Source organism: Pleurodeles waltl, chromosome 8 (assembly GCF_031143425.1).
Source record: "Pleurodeles waltl isolate 20211129_DDA chromosome 8, aPleWal1.hap1.20221129, whole genome shotgun sequence".
NCBI classification, from domain to species: domain Eukaryota; kingdom Metazoa; phylum Chordata; class Amphibia; order Caudata; family Salamandridae; genus Pleurodeles; species Pleurodeles waltl.
The window spans coordinates 345,295,957-345,321,342 of NC_090447.1; the positions used below are offsets into that span (position 1 = coordinate 345,295,957).

Genomic DNA, 25,386 nt, shown 5'->3' on the forward strand with positions numbered 1-25,386 from the left:
ACTGGCGTGGATGGCTTCTGGGCTGTGGTGCGAAGCGGGACAGTGCGATGTGCGGTGCCTACAGGTCATGGTGCAGGCATCGGCTTGGTGATGGCGTCCATCGGCGTCGGTGAGACCAGGGCTGCAGTGTGAAGCAGGGCGTGTGGTGTGACCAGGTCACGGTGCAGGCAGCGGCGTTGTTGCTGAAGAGCTGTCGTCGGTAGGCCCAAGCTGGTGGTCGGGACCGGACAGTGCTTCTTGAACATTACGAGCGGTGTCCACAGGCCACGGTGCAGGCAGGAATGCCTGGTGACGACACTGGAGTCGATGGACTGGGGCCGCAATGCGGGACGGTGCTTTGTGTACCTCACGAGTGGTATCCACAGGTCACGGTGTAGGCAGCGGCGCAGGTGTCAGCAGGAGCGGTGTCATCGGGGATGCCCAAGCTGTGGTGTGAGCAAGTGATGCCGGAGTGCGGGCCCACAGGTTGCGCTGTGGGCAGCAGCTCGGTGAAGTAATCCAATGATGGTGTCAAAGAGACCAGGTTCGTCGGCAGTGCAGCTCTGTGCAGCGTTGGCAGGTCATGGTGCAGGCCAGCAGCGTTGCAGTGTTTTTCCTCTTGAACAGTACAAAACACACAGTTCCCAGTGCTGCAGGTCAAGGAAACTGAATTTTTTGGTGTCCTTGAGACTTCCAACAGGAGGCAAGCTCTACTACAAGCCCTCGGATAACTTTCTCAAGCAGGATACACAGCAAAGTTCACCATTTGCTCTTTTTTAAGGCAGAAGCAGGGACTGCAGGCCAATCCAACAAAACAACCCAGCAAAAGGACAGTACTCCTCCTCCAGCTCTTCTCCTTGGCAGAGGTTCCTCTTGATTCCAGAAAGATTCTAGAAGTCTGGGGTTTTGGGTCCACCACTTATATCCCCTTCTGCCTTTGAAGTTGGAAAACTTAAAAGGGAAGTATCTGTTTGCAAGATCCTGCCTTGGCGTGGCCAGGCCCGGCCCCATACACACACCAGGGGGTCGGAGATTACATTGTGTGAGGGATGACACAGCCCTTTCAGGTGTAAGTGACCACTCTTCCCTCCACTCTAGCCCAGATGGCCCATCAGGACATGCAGGCTACACCCCAGCTCTTTTTGTGTCATTGTCTAGAGGAGAAGTGTAAACAGCCCAACTGTCAAACTGTCCCAGACAGGGAATCTACAAACAGACAGAGTCACTGAATGGTTTAATCAAGAAAATTCCTTCTTTCTAAAAGTGGCATTTTCGAACTAACAATCTAAAAAACAACTTCACTAAAAGATGTATTTTTAAATTGCGAGTTCAGAGACCCCAAAACATATTTCTATCTGTTCTCAAAGGGAATCTGCACTTCAGAGTTATTTAAAGGCAGCCCTCATGTTTACCTATGAGAGAGATAGGCCTAGCAACTGTGAAAAACCATATTTGGCAGTATTTCACTGTTAGGGCATGTAAAACACACAAGTACATGTCAGACCTTTTAAATACACTGCACCCTGTCTTTGGGGCTACCTCGTGCGTACCTTAGGGGTGCCTTACATGTAGTAAAAGGGAAGGTTTAGGCCTGGCAAGTGGGTGCATTTGCCAGGTCGAATTGGCAGTTTAAAACTGCACACACTGCAGTAGCAATTCTGAGACATGTTCACAGGGCTACTCATGTGGGTGGCAAAATTAGTGCTGCAAGCCCACAAGTAGCATTTGATTTACAGGCCCTGGGCATCTTTAGTGCACTTTACTAGGGACTTACTAGTAAATCAAAATTGTCAAGCATGGATTAAACAATCAACAGTATAATTTACACAGAGAGCACAGGCACTTTAGCACTGGTTCGCAGTTGTAAAGTGCCCAGAGTCCTAAAGCCAACAAAAACTGGTCAGAAAAAATAGGAGGAAGGAGGCAAAAATTCTAGGGATGACCCTGCAAAAAGGGCAGTTTCCAACAGGCTGGTTGTGCATTCACTCGAGACAGTCACGCAAAGGTAGCTGAGTTATGCGCTGCATATCCTTATGGGTCTGCCTGAGCTAAAGTGGTAGGAGTAGCTGACACTTAAACCTGAATAGGGCTGTGCCTGTCCTCACATAAAGCAGTCTCTGTAGGAAGCTGGCTCTGTATATACTATATCAAAAGGAGATATAGTGTGCACAGAGTCCAGGGGTTCCCCAAGAGGCCTGACAGAGGCAATAATAGATAATACTAATGCTCTATTTGTGATAGTGTGGTTGAGCAGTTGGGCTTATCAGAGGGTAATGTTGAGCATTTGTTGTACACACATAAGCAATAAGTCAGAATAATGACTTAACCCCAGGCCAATAGGTTTTTCTATGGAAAAATATTCCTTTGTTAACTTATTTTTAGAACCACAAGATTCAGTTTGCAGGTTAAGTACATTAAATGTAAGGTACTTGGCATAGGAATACTTAGAACTTTGAACCAAAACAGTAATGTACACAGTTTTTCAATAGATGTCAATAAGCTATTTTAAAAGTGGACAGTGCAATTTTCAACAGTACCTGGGGATGGTAAGTACAGTTTAGTTATTATGGTAAATAAAGCACCTACAAGTTCAGTCTCCGGGGCATAGGTAGCGCACCGTTGGGGGTTCAAGTCAACCCCAACACCCAGCACCAACCACCCAGAGGAGCCAAAATAACATGGCCGACTATGGAGACCAGGGGGGTGCTTTGGTTCCGGTCTCCTCGGGGGGCAGACCAGTGGGGTTTAGTAGAGCCCTGGGGGGGCCCCAAGTAGGCACGCAAAACACACCCTCAGCGACACATCGGTGGCTGGATGCAGTGGGCAAGCAGGGCGTCGGGTTTTCAATAGGATTCAGTGGAGGACCGGGGGTCACTCAGATGTGGCAGGCAGGGCACGGGGTGGAGGAGGGGCTTCTCGGGCCAGCCACTGACTGGGCAAGCCTGAGGGCTGCCTGCTGGTCACTGCTGCACTGGTGGTCGGTTTCTCACAGGCCTGGGGTCTGCGGGTTCAGTGCTTCTCCAGGCATCGGATATCTTTGTCCCGGGCAGTCACAGTCGGGAGGGTCCTCAGGATTTGCTGCAGGTGTTGTCGTGGGGGTGCAGGGAGGTCAGCCCAGGGTGGACACGTTGTTGGAGTCACCTGGGGGTCCTCTCTGGGTCGTTGGTTTCTCTGGACTTGGGCCAGGGACGTCCGGTGCAGAGTGGTGGGGATTCACACTTCTGAAGTGAGGTGAGAGTCCCTTAAAAGATGGTTTCTTCTTTTTTGGTTGGACAAGTCCACTGTCCATGGGAGTTCTTGATCCTTTTTAGTTGCAGGGTGGTCCTCTGAGTCGGGAGAGGACACTGGGCCCCCAGGGTGAGTCGTTCGTACAGGTTCTCTGAAGTTGGAGAAAGACCGGTAGGGCTGGGGCCAAAGCAGTTGTAGTCTTCCTTCTTCTCTGTGGGGTTTTTCAGCTAAGCAGTCCTCCCGCTTTGTTGGTCGTCGGGAATCTGTAATCCTGGGTTCAGGGTCTCCCCTAAATACTGAATTTAGGGGGGTGTTAGGGTCACAGGGCAGTAGCCAATGGCTACTGTCCTTGAGGGTGGCTACACCCTCCTTATGCTCCTTCCCTTTGGGGAGGGGAGCACATCCCTATGCCTGTTGGGCCAAATCCTCCAAAACAAGATGGAGGATTTTCCAAAGAGGGGGGTCACATCAGCTCTGGTCACCTTAGGGATGGACCTGGATGAGGAGGTGACTCCTTGTTTTTCTCATTATCTCACAGACTTGTCACTAGAAGTGGGGGCTGTGTCTGGGGGCAGGCATCTCCACTAGCAGGAGTGCCCTGGGGTGCTGTAACAGTAGGCTTGAGCCTTTGAGGCTCACCACCAGGTGTTAAGGTTCCTGCAGGGGGCGGTGTGAAGCACCTCCACCCAGGACAGGCTTTGTTTCTGACCACAGAGTGCACAAAGGCACTCACCCTATGTGGTCAGAAACTCGTCTGGAAGTGGCAGGGTGGCACAGACCGGTCAGTCACACACTAACAGTGGAGCTGGTATACAGGGGGCATCTCTAAGACGGCCCTCTGTGTGCATTTCTCAATAAATCCCACTTTGGCATCAGTGTGTGTTTATTGAGCTGAGAAGTGTGATACCAAACTTCCCAGTATTCAGTGTAGCCATTATGGAACAGTGGAGTTCGTTTTTGACAGACTGCCAGACCATACACTCAGTAGGGCTACACTGCACTTACAATGTCTAAGAATTGACTTAGACACTGTAGGGGCTGGCATATTGCTCATACAAATATGCCCTCATCTGTGGTTTGGTGCACCCTGTCTTAGGGCTGTAAGGCCTGCTAGAGGGATGACTTACTTATACCACAGGCAGTGGGTTGCGGGCATGGCACTTTGAGGAGAGTGCCATGTTAACTTAGTCTTTTTCCCCCTACCAGCACACAAAAGCTGTGAGGCAGTGTGCATGTGCTGAGTGAGGGGTCCCCAGGGTTGCATAACACATGCTGCACCCCTTAGAGACCTTCCCTGGCCACAGGGCCCTTGGTACCATGGGTACCTTTTACAAGGGACTTAACAGTGTGCCAGGCCTGTGCCAATTGTGGTGACACAGTTTTAGGGAAAGAATACTGGTGCTTGGGGCCAGGTTAGCAGGGTCCCAGCACACTTTGAAACAAAGCTGGCATCAACAAAAGGCAAAAAAAGGTTAGGGGGTAACCATGCCAACAGTGGCATTTTCCTACTGTCTCCAACCTACTGGAGTGTGTCTAGGGCAAGAAAAGGCAGGGTCTTGTACAAAGAAGTTTGCCTACTTAAAATACAGAAAAATGGCATAAGCCTGGACCCCTGACCCCCACATAGTTAGAATCCTTCTGGACTGAGGACATTCTGTCAGGAAGAAGAGCTGAATGCAGTATGAGGGACTGCTACTCTGCTTGTTGCTTTACTGTGCTAGCCTGCTGCTGGTTCTGTCCTGGGAGTGAAGGGACTGAACTTTGGAAGCAGGATGTAGAAAGCAAAGTTTCTCCAAGGGCTTGGACTGAGCTTGCTTCCTGTAAAGAAGTCTCAGGGACATCAAGGACTTCATCTGCGAGCACCTGGGCTCTCTTACTGAGAGTCCTGACTTGCCAGGTTGTGCCAAATCAAGTTCCTGGGCCCTTGGGGCCAAGTTCTGGAGTAACAAGGAAGAAAAGAGTGCATCGACCTCAAGAACAACTTAGGAATCAGTCTTACTTTCTAACCCTGTGCCCTAACCTGCACTGGAGCCATGGACCACGCTTAGTGCAACGACCGACACCGCAGGCCCGACCCTGCCACAGCGCCTCCGAAGTCCCACCACAGCGCGTGTCCACAGTGCCATGGCACCAGGCTCTGACTTTGCCGCAGCACCTGTGACCCCCACGGTTTGATAGCTACACGCTAAGTCGATGCCTCGCGTACTGACCTGCTGGATCCATTGACCCCTCCTTGTTGTAAGGAACCAATGCCTTGCCGGCAACGTTGCATCACCTCCTCTTCAACCGTAGGAATCCGACGGCTCACGCCCCCTCCCTGGCAGTCAGGAACCAATGCCTCACCTCCCAATGCTGCACCGTCTCTAGCAACGCCTCACCTCCCCAACTTCTTGCAGCCTCTTTGTTTCCTTATCATTTTCCAAGGTACTGTACCCCGGGGTCCGTGCGACTCCGTGACTGGCCAGCACTCCGTCACTAGTGGCGTCTGACCGCTTGAAACAACTCCGCCAAGAATTTGTGATAGCCCCAGTTGAAGCTATTGTGTTTCTAAGTGCTATACTAAATTTTATCTTTGAAAATGTGTATCTTTACTTGTGTATGTTGGATTTTTATCGTTTTGGTCTCGTTTTACTCAGATAAATATTGACTATTTTCCTAAACTGGTGTGGAGTACGTTTGTGGTGTTTTCACTGTGTTACTGTGTGTGCACAAATACTTTACACATTGCCTCTGATAAATCTGACTGCTTGAGCCAAGCTACACAATGGGTAAACAGGGGTTATCTTAGTTATGTGGCTCCCTTACCCTGATTAGAGTGAGGGTCCCTGTAGGAAGTTGGCTTTGTATATACTATTTCAAAGTAAGAAATAGTTTGCAGAGAGTCCAAGGGTTCCCATTAGAGGTAAGATAGTGGCAAAATTAGATAATTCTAATGCTCTATTTTGTGGTAGTGTGGTTGAGCAGTAGGCTTATCAGAGGGTAGTGTTAAGCATTTGTTGTACACACACAGGCAATAAATAAGGAACACACACTCAGACTTACTCCAGGCCAATAGGTTTTTATATAGAAAAATATTTTCTTAGTTTATTTTAAGAACCACAGGTTCAAGATTTGAGGTAAACACATAAAATGCAAGGTGCTTCACACGGGTAGGTTAGGAACTTTGAATAAAAGCAATATCATATACAGTCTTTGTTAAAATGGCAATAAGCTATTTTAAAAGGGGACACTGTAAAAATCAACAGTTCCTGGGGGAGGTAAGTAAAGGTCAGATTGTGAGGTAAGTAAAACACTTACAAGTCTCAGTTCTGGGGCATAGGCAGCCCACAGTTGGGAGTTCCAGGCAACACCAAAGTTACCACACCAGCAGCTCAGGGCCGGTCAGGTTCAGAGGTCAAAGAGGTGCCAAAAACACATAGGCACCTATGGAGAACAGGGGTGCTCCGGCTCCAGTCTGGCAGCAGGTGAGTACCCGCGTCCTTGGGGGGGTAGACCAGGGGGGTATTGTAGAGCACTGGGGGGGACACAAGTAGGCACACAAAACACACCCTCAGTGGCACAGGGGCGGCCGGGTGCAGTGTGCAAATCAGGCGTTGGGTTTCAGATAGGAATCAATGGAGGGATCAGGCGGTCACTCTAGCGGTGCAGGCAGGCACAGGGGGGGCTTCTCGGGACAGCCACCACCTGGGCTAGGCAGAGGGTCGGCTGGGGGTCACTCCTGCACTGAGGTTAGGTTCCTTCAGGTCCTGTTGGCTGCGGGTGCAGTGCTGGTTCCAGGTGTTGGGTCCCTTGTTACAGGCAGTCACGGTTAGGAGGAGCATCTGGATTCTCTCTGCAGGCGTCGCTGTGGGGGCTCAGGGGCATCGTCTCTGGCTACTCACTGGCTTGCAGTCGCCGGGGAATCCTCCCTGTGGTATTTGTTCTCTGGATCTCGATCCGGGGGCGTCTGGTGCAGTGTGTGAAGTCTCACGCTTCCGGCGGGAAACGTGCAGTCTTTGAAAGTTGCTTCTTTGTTGCAAAGAAGTTGCTTGTTGTGAGCAGGGCCGCTGCTCACGGGAGTTTCTTGGCCCTTTAGTCCAGGGCAGTCCTCTGAGGCTTCAGAGGTCACTGGTCCCTGTCGGATGCGTTGCGGATTGCAGGTTTTCGAAGTTGGAGAAAGGCCGGTAGGGCTGGGGCCATAGCAGTTGTCATTGTCCATCTTCTCTGCAGGCTTGTAGGTCAGCAGTCCTTCTTGTTTCTTCAGGTAGCAGGAATCTGATTTCCTGGGATCTGGGTGCCCCTAAATTCAAAATTTAGGGGTTTGTTTAGGTCTAGGTCTGGGAGGGCAGTAGCCAATGGCTACTGTCCTTGAGGGTGGCTACACCCTCTTTGTGCCTCCTCCCTGTGCCGAGAAGGGCACATCCCTAATCCTATTGGGGGAATCCTCCAAACTCAAGATGGAGGATTTCTAAAGGCAGGGGTCACCTCAGCTCAGGACACCTTAGGGGCTGTCCTGACTGGTGGGTGACTCCTCCTTGTTTTTCTCATCTCCTCCAGCCTTGCTGCCAAAAGTGGGAGCAGTGGCCAGAGGGGTGGGCATCTCCACTAGCTGGGATGCCCTGGGGCGCTGTAACCAAGGGGGTGAGCTTTTGAGGCTCACCGCCAAGTGTTACATTCCTGCAGGGGGAGGTGAGAAGCACCTCCACCCAGTACAAGCTTTGTTCCTGGCCACAGAGTGACAAAGGCACTCTCCCCATGTGGCCAGCAACATGTCTGCTGTGTGGCAGGCTGGCAGAAACTGGTCAGCCTACACTAGAAGTCGGGTTGGTATGTCACAATAAATTGCACACTGGCATCAGTGTGCATTTATTGTGCTGAGAAGTTTGATACCAAACTTCCCAGTTCTCAGTGTAGCCATTATGGAACTGTGGAGTTAGTGTTTGACAAACTCCCAGACCATATACTCTTATGGCTACCCTGCACTTACAATGTCTAAGGTTTTGCTAGAGGGCTGACTTACCTGTGCCACAGTCAGTGTGAGGTTGGCATGGCACTCTGAGGGGAGTGCCATGTCGACTTAGTCTTTTTCTCCCCACCAGCACACACAAGCTGTGAGGCAGTGTGCATGTGCTGAATGAGGGGTCCCCAGGGCGGCATAAGACATACTGCAGCCCTTAGAGACCTTCCCTGGCATCAGGGCCCTTGGTACCAGGGGTACCAGTTACAAGGGACTTATCTGAGTGCCAGGGCTGTGCCAATTGTGGAAGCAAAGGTACAGTTTAGGGAACGAACACTGGTGCTGGGGGCCTGGTTAGCAGGGTCCCAGCACACTTTCAATCAAAACTTAGCATCAGCAAAGGCAAAACGTTAGGGGGTTACCATGCCAAGGAGGCATTTCCTTACAGTCCCTACTTGAAAAGGGTTGCAAACCGCTGCCAACTAGAGACCCCATTTCGAACAGTTTGGTTACCTCAATCGTCTGCAGTAATTTATGTCTATTCTCAAGAAAGCAATTTAACATACAGCAGTAGCATGCTATGCAGCTAAATGGAAAAAATGTGTTTTCCTCCGCTCTAGTAAAAATGAATCCTTTCAATGCAACAGTGCAAAATACTGTTGGTTATTTACTACATTTGCACACTTGTGGTTTATTGTACCTCAATAGGACTACATCTAGCATGAATAGCTGCTTACTTGCCTACAGAATAGACAACATTTATCTTTTTTTATAAAGTGCCTGTAATTAAGGCATTCATGGAAGGTCTTAAGAGAGTAATTCCACCTTTGGTGCCCTCTGCACCAGCTGGAATCTCAAAATTGTACTTGCTAGGCTCATGGCTGAACCATTTGAATCTTTACATCATTCCTCTGTGCAGCTTCTTTAATGGAAAGTAGCCTTTCTAGTAGCAGTCTCTTCTCCTACATGTGTCTGAGCTCCAGGCATTAACCTTAGAAGAAACTTTCTTCAGACTACTCAAGGACAGTGCAGTACTTCGTACTAATCCAAAATTCCTTCCAAAAGGAGTTTCAGCTTTCCACCTGAATCAGTCAGTTGAACTAACAGTTTTCTTTTCAAAACCGAATTCAGTTGCAGAAAGAGCCCTGCACACAGAGGTTAAAAGGACATTGATGTGTTATGTTGACAGAACTAAATAGCTTCACAAAACCAAACAACTCTTTGTTGCTTTTTCGCACCCTTTTGCAGTACTTTTCTTATATACTCTCATACGTATGGACATCTTGTTACACTTACACTTCATTCTCACCTGCGGGGAACAAATCTCACAATAAATTTGATGCCCATGCGCACTATCATTGAGAGGAGGAGTCACTTTACTTCGTGACTTGAGAGACTTCTTCAAAGAAAAAAAGCTAGCACACATCCAGACCGAACACCAGATGGGAGGGGTATGCACAGCATGTGAATCTACAGCACTTCCTGCCATGAATAGATGCTTACAGGCTTAGTAACATAATCCTTAGCAAGTGATAGGCTTCCCAGTCTTTCCACAGCTTGTTGACATAATTTAGTTTTAAAGTGCGTCCTGTGGGCACACAATGTTTGTAATGGTTGCTTTTTCTTAACATAAAATAGATTTCTTTTATATATTGTTATACTTTAACATATTTACGGAAACCAATAATTTAGCTCATTTGCATTCAGAAGTCTATCTTTTCTAGAAAAGTAACAAATCAATAGTATATTTGCAGTATATGCAGAACATGAAATGAAACATTATTCTAATAGTCTGCTCTCTGGGGTGGAGAAATAAGCTTGTAGAGATAGGTGTTGGATTGATTAGGATTTAGTCATTCAGGATTGTAAGGCAATATGGCATAGTGATCTGGTGAAAACAGAATATGCATTGTCCAGTTAGTGGTGCATTGACTGTCCTTTTAGGAAGCTTTTAGACCATACTACTGTCTTTAATAAACTCTTGTTGCTTTAGCAAAGGTGTTAGAGCTGATATAGAGCTTTATTCAGACAGTCAGGTTGGTGCAGTTGCACACCATAGTGCAGATTCAAAAAAGAGGATTTTAGGGAACCTGGAGCTAGAGCATTTGCTGAACTTAGTAAGATAATCCGAGCTCAAACTGGAAACACTAATAAAATACATCAGCAATGGTTGGTAATAGAACAAATGAGAATAATGCAGAGTAGAGGAACCAAATCTAAAATACAAGACAGAGTTAGAGTTGATGGGAGTGAAGGTTAAATGTTAAAATGCCCAGGATTAAAAACTTGAGTGCAAAACAAGCTTCAGATTTTGACTTAGTTTCTCGTCACAGCTGCTGAAATCTATTGAAACGTTTTTACCTGGTCTAATTTTCTCAAAAGACTATCGACCAATGACTTGTTGGGTGCTGCAGGTCATGCACTTTTTAGGGGTTTGAAGAGTAAACGGCATGGTATTGACATTGCTGCTTCATAAAGTATCTGGTGTGAACATTTCACATGTTAATTCAGGTTAATGCTATTGGTTCCCTTTGAAGACACTGTTTGAGGTAAGAAGTTGTAGTTTTGCAGCATGAATCCTTTTTCTGGATTCACATGATGTGCATTATTCCACCATCATAGTGGCTGGGTCTGGAATTGGCACTTCTTTATTTTATTATTTTTTGTTTTCCATTTTTTTTTTGGTTGTTGTTTTTTTTTACCCCTTTTGGGCATTGTTCACAGCCATTTGGTGCTTAGTCCGTCCCTTGTGTGGTGTCGGACTGTGCACTGGAAGTCCACCATTGGATCTGGAAGCAAAAAAAAGTAGAAAAAATCGAGAAAAAATCAAGGTACTTTTTGTAAAAAAAAAAAAATAGTGTCGAATGAGGTAAGAGAAGAGCGATAGAGAGACGGGGAACAGCCAGACATATCCCCTGTTGGGGGACACCAACGGAATTTGCATGTGGCAGGAGAATGAAGCAATCTAGAAGTCATGGAAAAGCACGCCCTTTAAATTCTGCCCGAACTACCACAACAAATTTGACCACTGCAACCCGTACGAAGACTGCAATCTCTGCCTGCCAGAAGACCAAAGGGATGAGGGGTGCAAGGCCTCTGCTGCTTTTATACTCAAGACACTCAGGATGCGTCAAAAGCAGAGGAAGGAATACCACACAGCTGTGCAGAGCCAAAAAACCCAGGCATCCCTGAAGGATCTAGGCCTACCCAGCGACGAGGAAGACCATGTTGGAGGTACAGAATCGACCCATGGTGGGGGTCGGATATTGAGCTTCTCCAGGGGAACACAGATAAAAAATGTGCACCCAAGAAAGCAACAAAGAACTTTGAAAGGAGGCTTGAAAAGGTAAACAGACCATTGAAAGCCTCGAGGGAAAATATCCCCGAGAAATGTCTCACAAGGCAGCCCTGACGTCCAAGAAAATGATGATCCAGGTCCAGCCATGAGCAATGTAGGTCCACTGACCACAGACCAGGGATACCAAAGAAGGCCAAAACAGGCAAAAACCTCCATCGGGAAAGAAACCTCTAAACCATCTGAGCAAGACAAGCCAACGCCACAGAAGAGACCATCAACGACACAGGATGTTGAAAAGGCACTAGAAGTGGAAAAGAATAGGCGTCAACTAGAGGCTGAAATTGCAGCACTCCTACAATGCAAAAAAGAGTTCAACAAAGCGCTAAAACAATTCAAGGTTCCACCAAAACCTTCGACAAGCACAGACTTTGAAGAGGAGGAGACCGCCCTCGAGGCACCGGCAACCCCCGAGCCCTACGAAGAAAATGCGGAGGAGGATTTCCACGACCACGAGGAGGCAGAAGCAACAGGGAGCTTCAAATACAGGTGGAATGACCTTGATACAGAGAGCCCAGAAGAGGAGGTCAGCAGCTACTCCTCGAAGCCTTCACCCCCAAATACATCACAGTCTACAACAGCCTAATTAAAGGGAGCAGCAAAAACATATGGCGTACTCTTAGAGGAAGAGAAGGGAGACTCCTGCTTCCTATTGGAAACCCTCATGCCATCAAGCAAGGTGGAATCTATATCTCCCAGTGCTACCCAGCATACCGGACCAGGGCAAGGAGGCCTTCAAAGAACCCTCTGCAAAAAAAGGATTGACACCAAGAGTGGACAAAAATATAAACCTTCCCCAAAGGAACCCAAATACATCAAGGTGAATGCAGTAGTGGACTCTATATTCATCACTATAGCAAGGAGGAGGAGCAATGGACACACCTCCACAGGGGCCCCTCCTGCATGGGAAAGCAAAAGGCTGGACATGGTAGGGAGAAAGATGGGGAGGGAGGAAGTAACACAATGGCGTATAGCAAACTGCCACACCCTCCTCATTAGATATGGCCATTAGCAGTCGGACAAGATCGAGGAGCTAATCAAAAGGCTTCCAGAAGATGATAGAAAAAGAGAAAAAGCAATCATCCAAGAGGGGGGAACCATCACCAACACCTGCCTAAAATCAGCGCAGGATGCCGCCAACACAGCCAGTAGACAAATGTGTACGGGAACAACCCTGAGGGGAAACAGGTTCAAGCCGGAAGTGCATGCCTCAATCATAAACAAGCCTTTCACTGGAGATGCTTTGTTTTGCCAAGAGTTAGACGAGTCCTTGCAACAAATTAAGAAGGACAATAAAAAGGAAAAGGCAATGGGGTCCTCCAATATAGAAGCAACTCAAGAAGGGGAGGAAACTCCCTCAGAAGAAGACCCACAGGAAGGGGATCTTTTGTGTCAGGGCAACAGTAGCAGCAACAACAGCCCCAGTAGAGCACACAACAAACTGGCCGCCAAACCGGCTACCAGCAGTGGCAACACCCCGCAAGACAGCCCTTTCGAGGTAGAGGGAGAGCAAGGGGCCAATCCTCTAAAGGGGCAGCAACAGCTAAGTGACTCAAAAATATCTCAAAACCCATAGATAACACTGGTGGGAGGCAGAATAGCACAGTACCCACAAGCGTGGGAAGGGTTACCACAGACAATTGGGTTTTAAATGTATGCCACCAAGGAAATGCTAAGCAACAAAATGGAAAACGTTACCTATGGTGCCCAGAGCAGAAACACCTTTGAGACAATATCTAGACAGGAAACAGTAATAACCTATCTCACACACTTGCTAGATAGCGGAATTAACTTCCCTTCCCAGAGGAGCTTTATGTAACAATTTCTTCACAGGACCTGTTATAAAGAGGTTCTTGGAGGGATCCAAAAGAATCTGCAAATCGGCACCAGCTCCAATGTGGAGCGTGAACACAGTATCAATGCAGTTGATGGCAAAACCATTCGATCCTATGCACAAAGCAGAACTCCAGTTCACAAGTTAAAAACTGCCTTTCTGGTAGCAATCACATCATTACGAAGAGTGAGCAATATTCAGGCACTAACAATAGAAGAATCATACATGCAGAGTCACAAGGACATGGTAGTCCTCAGAACGAATCCCCAGTTCCTACCTATGGTGGTGGGAAAATTCCATTTCAGGAGTCCACAGACACACTTGGAAAGGATTACATACCCTTGATGTGAGAAGATCACTGATATATTACCTAGAGGTAACCAGACAGCCCTGTAAGGAAAACCAACTGTTTGTTTCATATGCCAAATCCAGTAAGGGGTCAACCGTAACAGAGGGAACTATCGCAAAATGGATCATAGGGACAATCCAAACATGCTACACATTGGCTGGCAAATGGATACCTCACCACCCTAAAGCACACTCAGCAAGAAAAAAGGGTGCAACACTAGCATTCATGGCAAACATGCCCATAGACACTATCTGTGCAACAGCAACATGGATATCCCCACACACATTCACAAAGCATTATTGTGTGAACATCCAGATGCATAAAGGAAGGGGAAAACACTACATAATCTAATGCACAGCATGTGAATCCAGAAAAGGATTCATGCTGCAAAACTAAATGGTTACCAGTAGGAGTAGTTTTGCAGCCTGAGGAGTTTTCTGGATTCACATGCAATCCCCCCCCCCCCAACTTTCCTGGAAATGAAAACAGGAAAGACCGAAGAGTGGGAAAAAGTATCTGAAGATGGCTACCCCGCACAGGAACTTCTGGGGCGCTTTCTGACGTCACACAGGGGACGGACCAAGCACCAAATGGTGGTCGGTGACGCTAAAAAGGGAGGGTGCAGAAGAGACAATTCTGGACCCAACCACTTGATCGCGGAATAATGCACAGCATTTGAATCCAGAAAACTCTTCAGGCTGAAAAACTACTCTTACCGGTAAGTAACCAATTAGTTTCTTCTGTGTGCTTTACTTGCCCTCAACAAACAGAGGCCTCCCCTTTGTCTAACGCCCCCTTCCCTGAATTGTAGCTGTGACATAGGCTAAGGAGAAATTCTTATTTCTTTCATTATATAATAAGATTTCCTTTATATATCTTTCTGCTCCTCCCCTTTTCCTGTTTTGTAAAATCCGCCGCCTGGGGACCATAGCTATCTAGCTGAATCAGTCTTACTTCAGTACGCAAATTACCTTGACTTCTCTGACCTTCACTTCCTCCATGAAAAATCCTGACAAGGTCAAGTCAAAGGCCCGAGATTACACTTTTTCCTGAAAGTAGAAAAATTATGAACTTTAAAAAAAGATTGCATTGTGGTTTGCTCAAGTCTGTGCCCCTGAAGTTGAATAAATAGTGGACCTCTATTAGTAACGTTTTCCTCAACAAGTTGTGAAAGGAAAGGAGAACATTTTTTTCTGCCTTCCTTAAAACTGCCGAAAACCCTCTGACTCTGGAGCATCTTGTTGGTGTGACTTGGCTTGTATGGCAGGAGCTAATCCATGATTGTCAGGTAGCTAACTGAAGACCTACCTGAAGGCCACGTGAGTGAAACGAGTTGTCCAGAAGTCCAGAAGTCATATGATTCCAGTTTGTTAAAAATAATATATTCACCCAAGAAGCTCCATTTATGTGCTGTTATTGTTATGGAGAGTGCTTTAAAGAGGTGCATCTTCAAATCTTCATAATTTGGAGCAGCGTTGGGGCGTTCCTGCTGGATGTGGGAATATTGTTCCATATCCTGGGGACATAGATGGGAAATGCCTGCTACTTTAGTCTGCAGTCTGGTGGTGTCTAAGGCTGCAGGTGTGCCCCGAACCACCAGAGATGGCGAGCTTGTTTGCAAGATGAGCAGGCGTACTGTTTGTGATGGCTTTGTGAATGATACCACAGGTTTCAAAGATGGTGCAGGCTGGCAGGGAGCCAATTGAGTTCCAACAGAAATCAGGATGTGATGAAGGTGTCTTATTTCTTCAGGTCCTAGATGAGACCTGATGTTGCATGTAGGATGCCCTTTAGGAGTGCCAGTATGGAACTTTGGATGCGATGGATTAGGATTTTACTACGATCCAGATTTGAGAGTATGAGGACTTCAACAGCAGTTTTGACATTGCTTTCTAGAAGAAACTGTTTTACTTTCTGTAAAAGAGATAGCTGGTAGTAGGCTGACTGTTTTTCACAATGTGTTCCCTGAGTCTGCGGTTAGTGACCAGGGTGAATTCAAGTAACTTTGCATTCAGTGCAGGTTGAGGTTCACAGATGTCATGATTCATACTATTTTACCCAACTTTCCCTCCCAGCTGTGAGGCTAGAATGGTAGGACCCAGACATTTACTCCCTCCTCCTTCCTAGGCACATTTATACCATTGGATGACAAGGAAGCCAAACCAAGCAGAAACCCTTAGATCCAGTTATAGCCTGCAACACCCTATCATCCACTAATCTTTCTATGCCTTGCCTAGAAACAGCTATAGTGATCTTGATGGTCTTGCTTTGTTCAAGTGTCATTCACATTTTGCTTCCTCACACTACAGCCTACATCAGGGGACGGTGGGCCAGCCAACTTCGGCCATGGGCTGTCTTCAGAGTCAGGCCTGGTAGACTATTCTTCACTTTCATTCTGTCATTTCATAGTTATATTTATTTTTGTGATGTCATCTTTTTTTAGCAGGCACCTCTCTACCTTTAAAGGGAAGAGTTGTACTTTTTATTACTTTATCACTTTTTATGTCTATTACATATGGTTGCAAAATATATATATTTTTTTAAAGAGAGGCATGCCAAGGCAGGTATAGTAGGTTAGTGTTTCAATTATTGATTTTTCATATTCTTCAAGGCACTTTTACGTGCGTGCCGTCCCTGTGTCCAAATAATATGGAAATGTACTGGTTATTTCCTGCTGTAGTTTCATACTCAAGATCAAAATGTTTGTCTGTCACTTGGCAGCTGGCCTAGTCGAGCTCCTCCTGGTATATGGAGTAGTTGACCTTAACTGCCTTGTAGCTGCTTTCTTGGTTTCCAAATCACACAGCGTTAGTTGTTATAAAGGTGACCGGAAGAATAAAAAAAATATCCGGGAACATTGGTTTTGAAGTCTCCATAATTAAAATGTGAATCACCAGAGCTCCTGGTTTACCAGCGTTTAACTGCTACAGGTTTCACCCGCCTGAAGTATTGAAAACTGTTAAAGAAAACGTAATAATTTCTGTGATGTTATGACACAGTGACGTATAATTACTATCACACTATGGAATTATTTGTGATTGAAATACAGTATGCCGTTGTTTTTCTATTAAAACGTGTTATCTTTAACAACCTTTTCATTCATTCCTTTATAGGGCGAGTGGGGACACCACATTTTATGGCTCCTGAGGTGGTAAAAAGAGAACCTTATGGGAAGCCTGTAGATGTCTGGGGTTGTGGAGTGATCCTTTTTATTCTGCTGAGTGGCTGCTTACCTTTTTATGGAACGAAGGAAAGATTATTTGAAGGCATTATTAAAGGAAAATATAAGGTAAACAAAACCATGTTGTAAAAATGCCAGTATTGTTAGTAGAGTACAGTTTATGTGCTACCTTAGGAAATTCTGATGGCCTCACACTGCACGTGCCTTCAAGGTTGTAAAAGTGCATCATTTATTTTAGCATGTCTCAGTATGATAGCAGAGTATACCTAGTGTGTTTTAACATGTAAAGATAGGTATTAAATCTAGAGAACTCACTACCTGGCGTGACATATCCTTAATTGCAAGAGAAACCGACAGAAAAGAACATTTCCTGATCAGTAACACTGTTATGTTGTACAAAGTTACTGAAATTCTAATATATTTTTTGTGCATTATAAAAATGGGTTATAAGTTAGTTATTGCTGCAATTGGAACTGTGCCGATAAGTACATTAATGCAGGATTGTTCTAACGGGGCACTCATGCACGTTACTATTGCCATGGTGGGTGTCATATCTGCATTTCCACAGTATAGGTACATTGGGCAAATAGGTACATTTCTATGGCATTCTGGTAACTTAAACTTGTTTTATTTAGTGTGGTTTGGACCTGGATAATTTGCGCATTACTGCACTATAGAGAAAACTATGACTCGTGTGCTTAATCGGGGTCTGGTGGAAACTGGATAGGTGTGCGGATTTCTTTCGGTCCAAGGCAAACTTTCTCATTTCTATTTCAATATAGAAACAGGACAAATGCGATAATTACCGAGACATTGTGTAATGTAGCCAAATGAATGCATTAACGTATTGTGTCATGGACAAAGGTAACGATTACTGTGGTCTTGTGCATACTGAGGTGATATCTGCATAATGTGAGGTAGTGTAAACAGACTCCAATATGTAAGTTAATGCTTTATTGTGAAAATTTGTGTGATGTTGTTGTGCCGTTATAGAAAATTGTAATAACTGTTTTCTGGGCATTGTGGAAACTAGAAATGCATACTAGATAGTACAGTGTAGAATGAGTCACACGTAAGCTAATATAAAGATGTTCATTTTCACATTTGGACTAATATACCATGGTGGTTTTGTCCTGGCTGTAGCGAATATGTGGTAATAGTAAGTAATGAAATACTTTTTTTGAATTTTGGATCTGCTGTGTTGTGTTTGTTATATGGGGCAGCTACCTGCTACTCCGATAAACAATTGGCCTGTTCATCACTCAAACCCACCAAGGACAACATGTTTTGAAGAAGGCAACTGCAAGCTGGGATTTCAACAAGGGACATAGTCTGCACCCATAAAAAAAGCCATCAGCTTGTGCAGTACACACACACACACACAGCTCAGTTGGACCCCACCTTTCTCCAAGTTATCCATGAACCATGTGCAACATTAAGACACCTGCTCAGGCGGAGACTCTCACATATCCATGTTGACAATGAAGGCAAAGGATATCCAGTTGTGTGGAATTTCATGACCTCAAATGAGGTAGCCTTCCGATCAGGACACATGTAAAATGCATGTACCATTGGGCTATTAAATCACTGCACCCACCACCAGTCAAAAAGTATTATTGAGTGTAGACTCTTTAGCCATTCATTTGCAATTTGAGTGTGGCCCCCAGTCATTAGAGTTGGGCTCCGCGGTTGAATAAAACGGAAAACAGATTGAGCACCTGTAGAGAACTCAGTGATTGTTGAGTTAATTGCAGGAAAAACACAGGTTTATTCCGAAAAAAATGCAGGGCTGGGTGGCACTGCTTTTTCCACGCTATGCAGAGGACTTTGCCCCATCACAACGTCTCCTAAGTCCTCTGAAAATGCTGTCCCTTTTCCAAACCTCCATCATGTAGGCAATCTACAACAGAGCCATCACCTAAATTCTTATCATTCCCATCATTTCATGTTAAGGGGCTAGCTGTTAAAACCTTCGATGCCAAAAAATGTGCTTTAGTTTATTCCTGTTGAGGGCCTTATCAATATCAATGTCCCCTTTAACCTTGAAGCACTCAACAATGAGACACACCTTGTTGATTTGATTTTTAATAAGATTGTGATTGTGTCATCAGGGCTCTGGTTTATGTTATCAATGACAATTGCTCTGCTATTTTTTCCCACAATGTCTGCAAAAGCCTACCCTCCTAAATTGTATGTAACAGTGCGCCCTCTCCTTCACACACATCTAACACCTACTTTTAGTGGTAGACCCATTTTAAACAAACTGCTTCTATTATATTAAGCATTGGGGAGGACTTTAAATTGGATAAGTTGTAGGCTAGTTCTCTTGATCCCTCAAGTGCATCAAAACCCCCACCCAGTCAACATTCTGCAGCCTACCTATGCCTGTTTCCAGTGAGCTTCTGAGATGTGTTAGACACTCAGGAGGATTATTTAGGGTCTTTTATTTGGCTGATATTTCTTCACTAGACAGTCTCTCAGAAAGTACCCTACTATGCAGATGGGGTGCCTCTGGTGATCTTGCCAGTCTTTTAATCTCACTGAGAGAAACATTCTTGTGCTCTTTGTGCGGCTGACAATAATTCATCAGCCCGCTCTCGCAACACACATCTCTTCAGCTTCGCTATACCTAGGGTTTCCCACCTCTGAAAACCTTTTAAGTTGGGCACATCTTTCAATGTTGCAGTCACCCATACAAGTGTCTCCTATGTAATCTTCCCCTGCCGGCTGTTAGAAATTGGGCTTCTAGTTGGCAGGGGTATGCACCCTGTCCATGCAGGAACCACAATCCTAGTTAGGGTAACTCAGATACACTCCATAAATTAACCTAGACTCAGCTTAGCACAGAGCAGGGAGGCTTTACTTAAGAGGCAATGTGTAAGTATGTGTGCAATACTTAAGAGAGAAAACACCACATAAAATACACCACATCTGGTTAGAAAAATAGAGCTTAATTTAATGAACAAAAGAAGATCAGACAACAAAGATCCAGTAAGTAGAAGTAGAGATATGAATTTAAAAAAATTAAAATGCAACACAATATAGTGATTAAAAGTATAAAGCGCCAACCGGGGCTACCTGGTCGTGCTAGACTGGGTGAAATCTGAAAAGTACGGCCGACCGCTATTGGAGCAAAGGTAGTATATAGGGGCCAACCTTGCCCTGCTGAAAAAGTACCTTGTTGTGATGTTGGCGGGGCCTGATGAGTGGAGGCAGAGGAGGCGATGCAATCTCGCTGAATGTAGTCGATGTGTCTGTTCTGAGCCGCCCAAATCAAGATGCAGCATCTCCTTAGCAGTGTAGACAATGCGTCATTGTCAAGCCACGCAGCTGGCGATGCACTTTGTCCCTAGTGGCAATGGCGTTGCATCAGTGTTGAACATTGATTCTGACCAGTACATTGATGGCGATGCGTGGATTTTGCGGTTACAGATTTCAGGTGCTCTTGCAGGATGAAGTGAAGTCTTTGATTTCCCTGATGCTTAAGAACAGGAGGCAAGCCAGCAAACCCTTGGAGTGACTTTGGTTCTGGGGATGTAGCAATGCAGGTCCAGTCCTTCTTACTCCCGGGCAAGGAGGGTAGCAGGCATAGCAGAGCAGGAGACCAGCAAGGTCCAGCAGAGTGAGCAGTCCCTTCAGAAGCACACCAGTCCTTCTCCCTGGCAGAATGTCCTCAGTTCCAGAAGTGTACTATTTTGGTGGGCTCAGATGTCCACTTCTAATACCCTCTGGTGCCTTTGAAGTAGGGGAGACCTGAAAGAGAGGCCTTTGACGTGCACAGAGTCCCTGCCATTCCTGCCCTTGCTCCAGACACATCCACAGGGGGTTATGCAGCCCTTGATGTGGGATCAGGACACAGCCCATTCAGGTGTCAGCCCCACTGTCCCATCCTGCCCAGGATGGGCTATTAGGATGTTGATGGTCCATCAGTCACACCTAAGCTCCCTTTGTGTGAGACTACCTGGAGGGAATTCACAAGAGCCCAGGTGTCACCCACCAAGACGTGTATTCAGAGACAGGCAGAAAGTTACAAGATGATGATTTAAGGTAAGAAAAAGCCTACTTTTCTAAAAATTGCATTTTCAGAATTACAATTTAAAATCAGACTTCACCATCAGTTGTGATTTTAAATTGTGATTTCAGGGGCACCAAACTTGGGGCTCCCACCTCTTTACAGTTGTAAGATTTGTAAAATATAATAAGGCAATCCCAATGTTAATGTATGGGAGAGATAGGCCTAGTAGTAGTAGTAAAACAACAAATTCAAGAGTTTTTCCCTACCTGGACATTTAAAACTTTAAATTACATGTCTAACTTTTTAAATATACTACACCTTCTCCGTGGGACTGTCCAGGTCCTGTCTTAGGGGTGACTTATATGTATTAAAAAAGAAGGTTTGAGCCTGCAAGAGGGTTAACCTGCTAGGTGGGCATGGCATTTTAAAACTGCACACAGGATTTGGAGTGGCAGACCAGAGTCAAGATTAAAGGTATGGGTGGCACAATCAGTGCTGCTGGCCCACCAGTAGAGTTTAATTTACAGGCCCTGGGCACTGGTAGGGAGCGCACTTTACTAGGGACATATAAGTACGTTAAGTATGCCAATTGTAGGTAAGCCAATGTTGCCATTATTTAAGCAGAGAGCACCTGCATTTTAGTACTGGTTAGCAGTGGAAGTGTTGAGAGTCCTAAAGCCAGCAAAAACGAGGTCAGCAAAGTAGGAAGTCAGAGGGCAAAAAGTTAGGGGAACCACGCGAAGGATGCCAGGTCTAATAGCATCTCTATCCTAAATCTCAATCACTTCCTGCGCCTTCCATTTACAGGCAGTTTAAATATGTTTCTGATGGATACAACTACCTGTGGATTCCTCACCTAAAGAATGTTCCCCACGTGCCAGCATTCAACTGAAATTTTCTTCTAGCTCTGCACATAGACGATGACGTCACAATTGCCCGACTCCTACGCGACGCCGTATGACGTTATCCAGGCAATGAGAGGTCTTCGACGTGCAGACATCAGTGGCCTTTTTTCCGTGCCTTCGAGTAATGGTTTTTTCTTCAAAGCCACCAGGGAGCTACTGTTTCACTTCGTGTGTTACAATGTCTCAGCCACGGAAGTCGGGTTTTAAACCCAGTAGGGAGTGCGGCGGCTGAATGTCGGTCACAGACCCACACGAGAATTGTTTGTGGTGTCTGAGCTCTGACCATGAGGTTGAAGCGTGCAGTTCATGTCGGCGCAGGAATCCGAAGGCTCTCAAGGAGCAAGAGGCCAGCTTGTTCTTGGCAAGGTCAAAGAAGAAGGAGAGACATCATCGTCGTGGGTCTTCTTCCAGGTCGTCGAAATCTCACAGGCGTCATTGAGACTCATGACACCGGCATGATTCACGATGCCGGTCAAGTAAGGACCGTTCCCGCTCGAGGGCACCGTCGGCTCGACGTCGAACGACTTTGGAAGTTAGTCCGACTGTGACACCTCTGCCTCGGACAACTCTGAAGTCGATCCTCACCAGGAGCCGGCAGTCTTTCTGGCGCAGATGGAGATGCCCGAAGCGACGCCGGCGTCGCCTCAGGCACCGGCTCCGCAAGGATATCCGGCATTCCCGGCGCCAGGGACAGACCCTGCCGCATTTCTTAATGCGATGTTCAACATCTTTGCCACAAAGGCTCCAGGAGGTGGTCATTCGGGACCTTCGAGTCCATTGGCTTGTGACTTGGGTGTTCCGGCTTCATACAGACCGACGCCCTTCATGCCTTTCCTTCCTCCGGGAAGTGCTGGTTCGGTGCCAGTACCAATGGCGTCGCCTAGAAGGCCTGTGACGCCGTCGACATCTACTGCCCCGGTACCCAGAGCCAATAAATGAGCTGCACCCTGCAGTGGGTTTTTATTCTATACCGGGTATACAGCAATTCATTTACTGAAATATAAAGAGTGAAAAATAGCTATCAAGAAACCTTTGTATTTCCTAAATGGGCACAAGATAAGGTGTTGAGGAGCAGTGGTTATTTGCACATCTCTGAATTCCGGGGTGCCCATACTAGCATGTGAATTACAGGGCATTTCTCAAATAGACGTCTTTTTTACACACTCTCTTATATTTGGAAGGTAAAAATGTAGAGAAAGACAAGGGGCAATAAGACTTGTTTCGCTATTCTATATTCCCCCAAGCCTCCCGATAAAAATAATTATACCTCACTTGTGTGGGTAGGCCTAGCGCCAGCGACAGGAAATGCCCTAAAACACAACGTGGACACATCCCATTTTTCGACAGAAAACAAAGGTGTTTTTTTGCAAAGTGCCTACCTGTAGAATTTGGCCTCTAGCTCAGCCGGCACCTAGGGAACCTACCAAACCTGTGCATTTTTTAAAACTAGAGACCCACGGGAATCCAAGATGGGGTGACTTGTGGGGCTCTGACCAGGTTCTGTTACCCAGAATCCTTTGCAAACCTCAAAATTTAGCTAAAAAATAAATGTTCCTCACATTTCGGTGACAGAAAGTTCTGGAATCTGAGAGGAGCCACAAATTTCCTTCCACCCAGCGTTCCCCCAAGTCTCCCGATAAAAATTATAACTCACTTTTGTGGGTGGCCAGGTGCCTGCAACAGAAAAAGGGCCCAAACTTGTAGAGATTATAGGGATAGCACAGCGAGTTGATAAGCACATATTCTTCTTTTATACATCTTTAGGCTGACTCTGCTTTGGGGACCCACACAAGTGAGGTGTCATGTTACTTTGGAGACTGAGGGGAATGCTGGAGAGTTGGAATTTTTTGCTGGAGCGGTGGTCGTACAAACGAACAGGAAAATATGCTTTAGGCAAATTTTGAGGTTTGCAGAGGAGTCTGGGTAAGAAAATGTTGGGGGATCCACGCAAGCCACACCACACCTCCCTGGACTCCTTGGGGTGTCTAATTTTAAAAAATGTCTGGATTTGGTAGGTTTCCCTAGATGAAGGCCGCACCCAGGACCAAAAACATAGGTGCCCCCCCCCCCCCAACACAGGTAGTTTTGTAATATATCATTTTCATGTGTCCACATACATCTGTGATGTGCCAAACACTAAAATTGTGAAAAGAAACACACTTAGGTTATGTGAAAAAGACCCCTCGCCCACCAATCAAGTTGGTGGCATTCTTCATCATCGGGGTCCCACCTGAGACACCTAGCGTGTCACAAGTGTGCTGGGACACCTGATTACAGTGGAGCAGGTTTTTACATTTTTACCACACATACTGGTTGGATTTGGCACGAGAGTGAGTGATGGTTCAGTAGATCAAATTTTATTAACAAGAGATTTCACAAAAGTGAAATGCACTGGTAATGACTAAAAAAAATGCCAACAAAATGAACCAGTGACTCACAGCTCGTGAGCTGTAAAGCCCCGGCAAGGCACCAACCGCTTTACAGTCCATTCACACACCTTTCATACATGACATGCACAAGACCATTCACGCCGCCAGCCACGGGCCCAGCACCTTACAACACTTGCATCGACAGACAGCGCCAGTCAAGGGCCCATCACTTTCATACGCCCACATGCCTGATACAGCAATCACACCAGCTGATGAGTGTGTGGACTGGAGTTGGGTTGGCACCGCCAGCCAAGCGCCACCCCAAGCACACCGCCAGCCAAGCGCCACCCCACGCACACCGCCATCACTTTTTTTTGTTTATAAACAACAAAGAAACCACTAATTATAAAATAAGTACAAAACTACAAACACAAAAGCTCTAACTAAATACAACCGTGAAACTGAACATATGAAAATATAAAACAGGCAGTTTACGCTCACTGTATTTTCCCAAAAAATTTGCTAGTGTGGTAACTTCTTAAACAGCCGGGCACACACAGCTCAGGCTTTGAAGAGCAGTTGGGACAGTACATCCGGCTCTCCCTCCGCATTGCTCTCCAGGCAAATACTCTACATTTCTTTGTGGGCAAGTCTTTTTTGGGAGTGGGAGGAATGTGATCTGGAAAGTGGCGATCTTTCAATCTAGGCACTTCCTCCACCACTTCTACTCTAGGAACTCTTGCCCGTTCCACCACAATAAGGCTCTCTATCACTGACTCCTGAAATTTAACAAATGTCATCCTTGACTCAGGCGAACAATCCTTGAACACAATAAAAGCATTAAAAGTTGCCAAATTAAATAAATGTAGGGCCAACTTTGTATACCACATGTAAGACTTACGAAGAGCAGTGTAAGGTTCCAACCTCTGATCTACTCTTTCAGCACCACCCATGTGCCTATTGTAGTCCAAAATGCACTCACTTCCGCAACCTGACCCCAAACAGTCACAGGGGAAGCACTCTCATCATGGATGGTAGCTAGCATGTACACATCCCTCCTGTCTGAAAATCTCAGAGCTAGCAGCTTATTATTCCGCAAGTCACTGCACTGTCCCCTCTCAAGTTTTTTTTACAGACAAGCTCCCTTGGATAGCCTTTCCGGTTAGAACGGATTGTGCCACAAGCAACAGTGTCCACTCTAAACAACTCCTTGAGCAACTGCACTCCAGTGTAGA

General features: G+C 46.1%; 1 protein-coding gene across 3 annotated transcripts in view; it reads left to right on the forward strand.

Annotated features, from left to right (window-relative positions):
- The window catches only part of CASK (calcium/calmodulin dependent serine protein kinase), a 1,258,500-nt gene that overhangs the window by 623,125 nt on the left and 609,989 nt on the right, over positions 1 to 25,386 (forward strand). For all 3 annotated transcript variants that reach the window (XM_069204206.1, XM_069204204.1, XM_069204205.1), the window contains exon 7: positions 16,795 to 16,970. In XM_069204206.1, the coding sequence (XP_069060307.1) occupies positions 16,795 to 16,970 (176 nt within the window). The remainder of the gene's footprint in view (positions 1 to 16,794; positions 16,971 to 25,386) is intronic.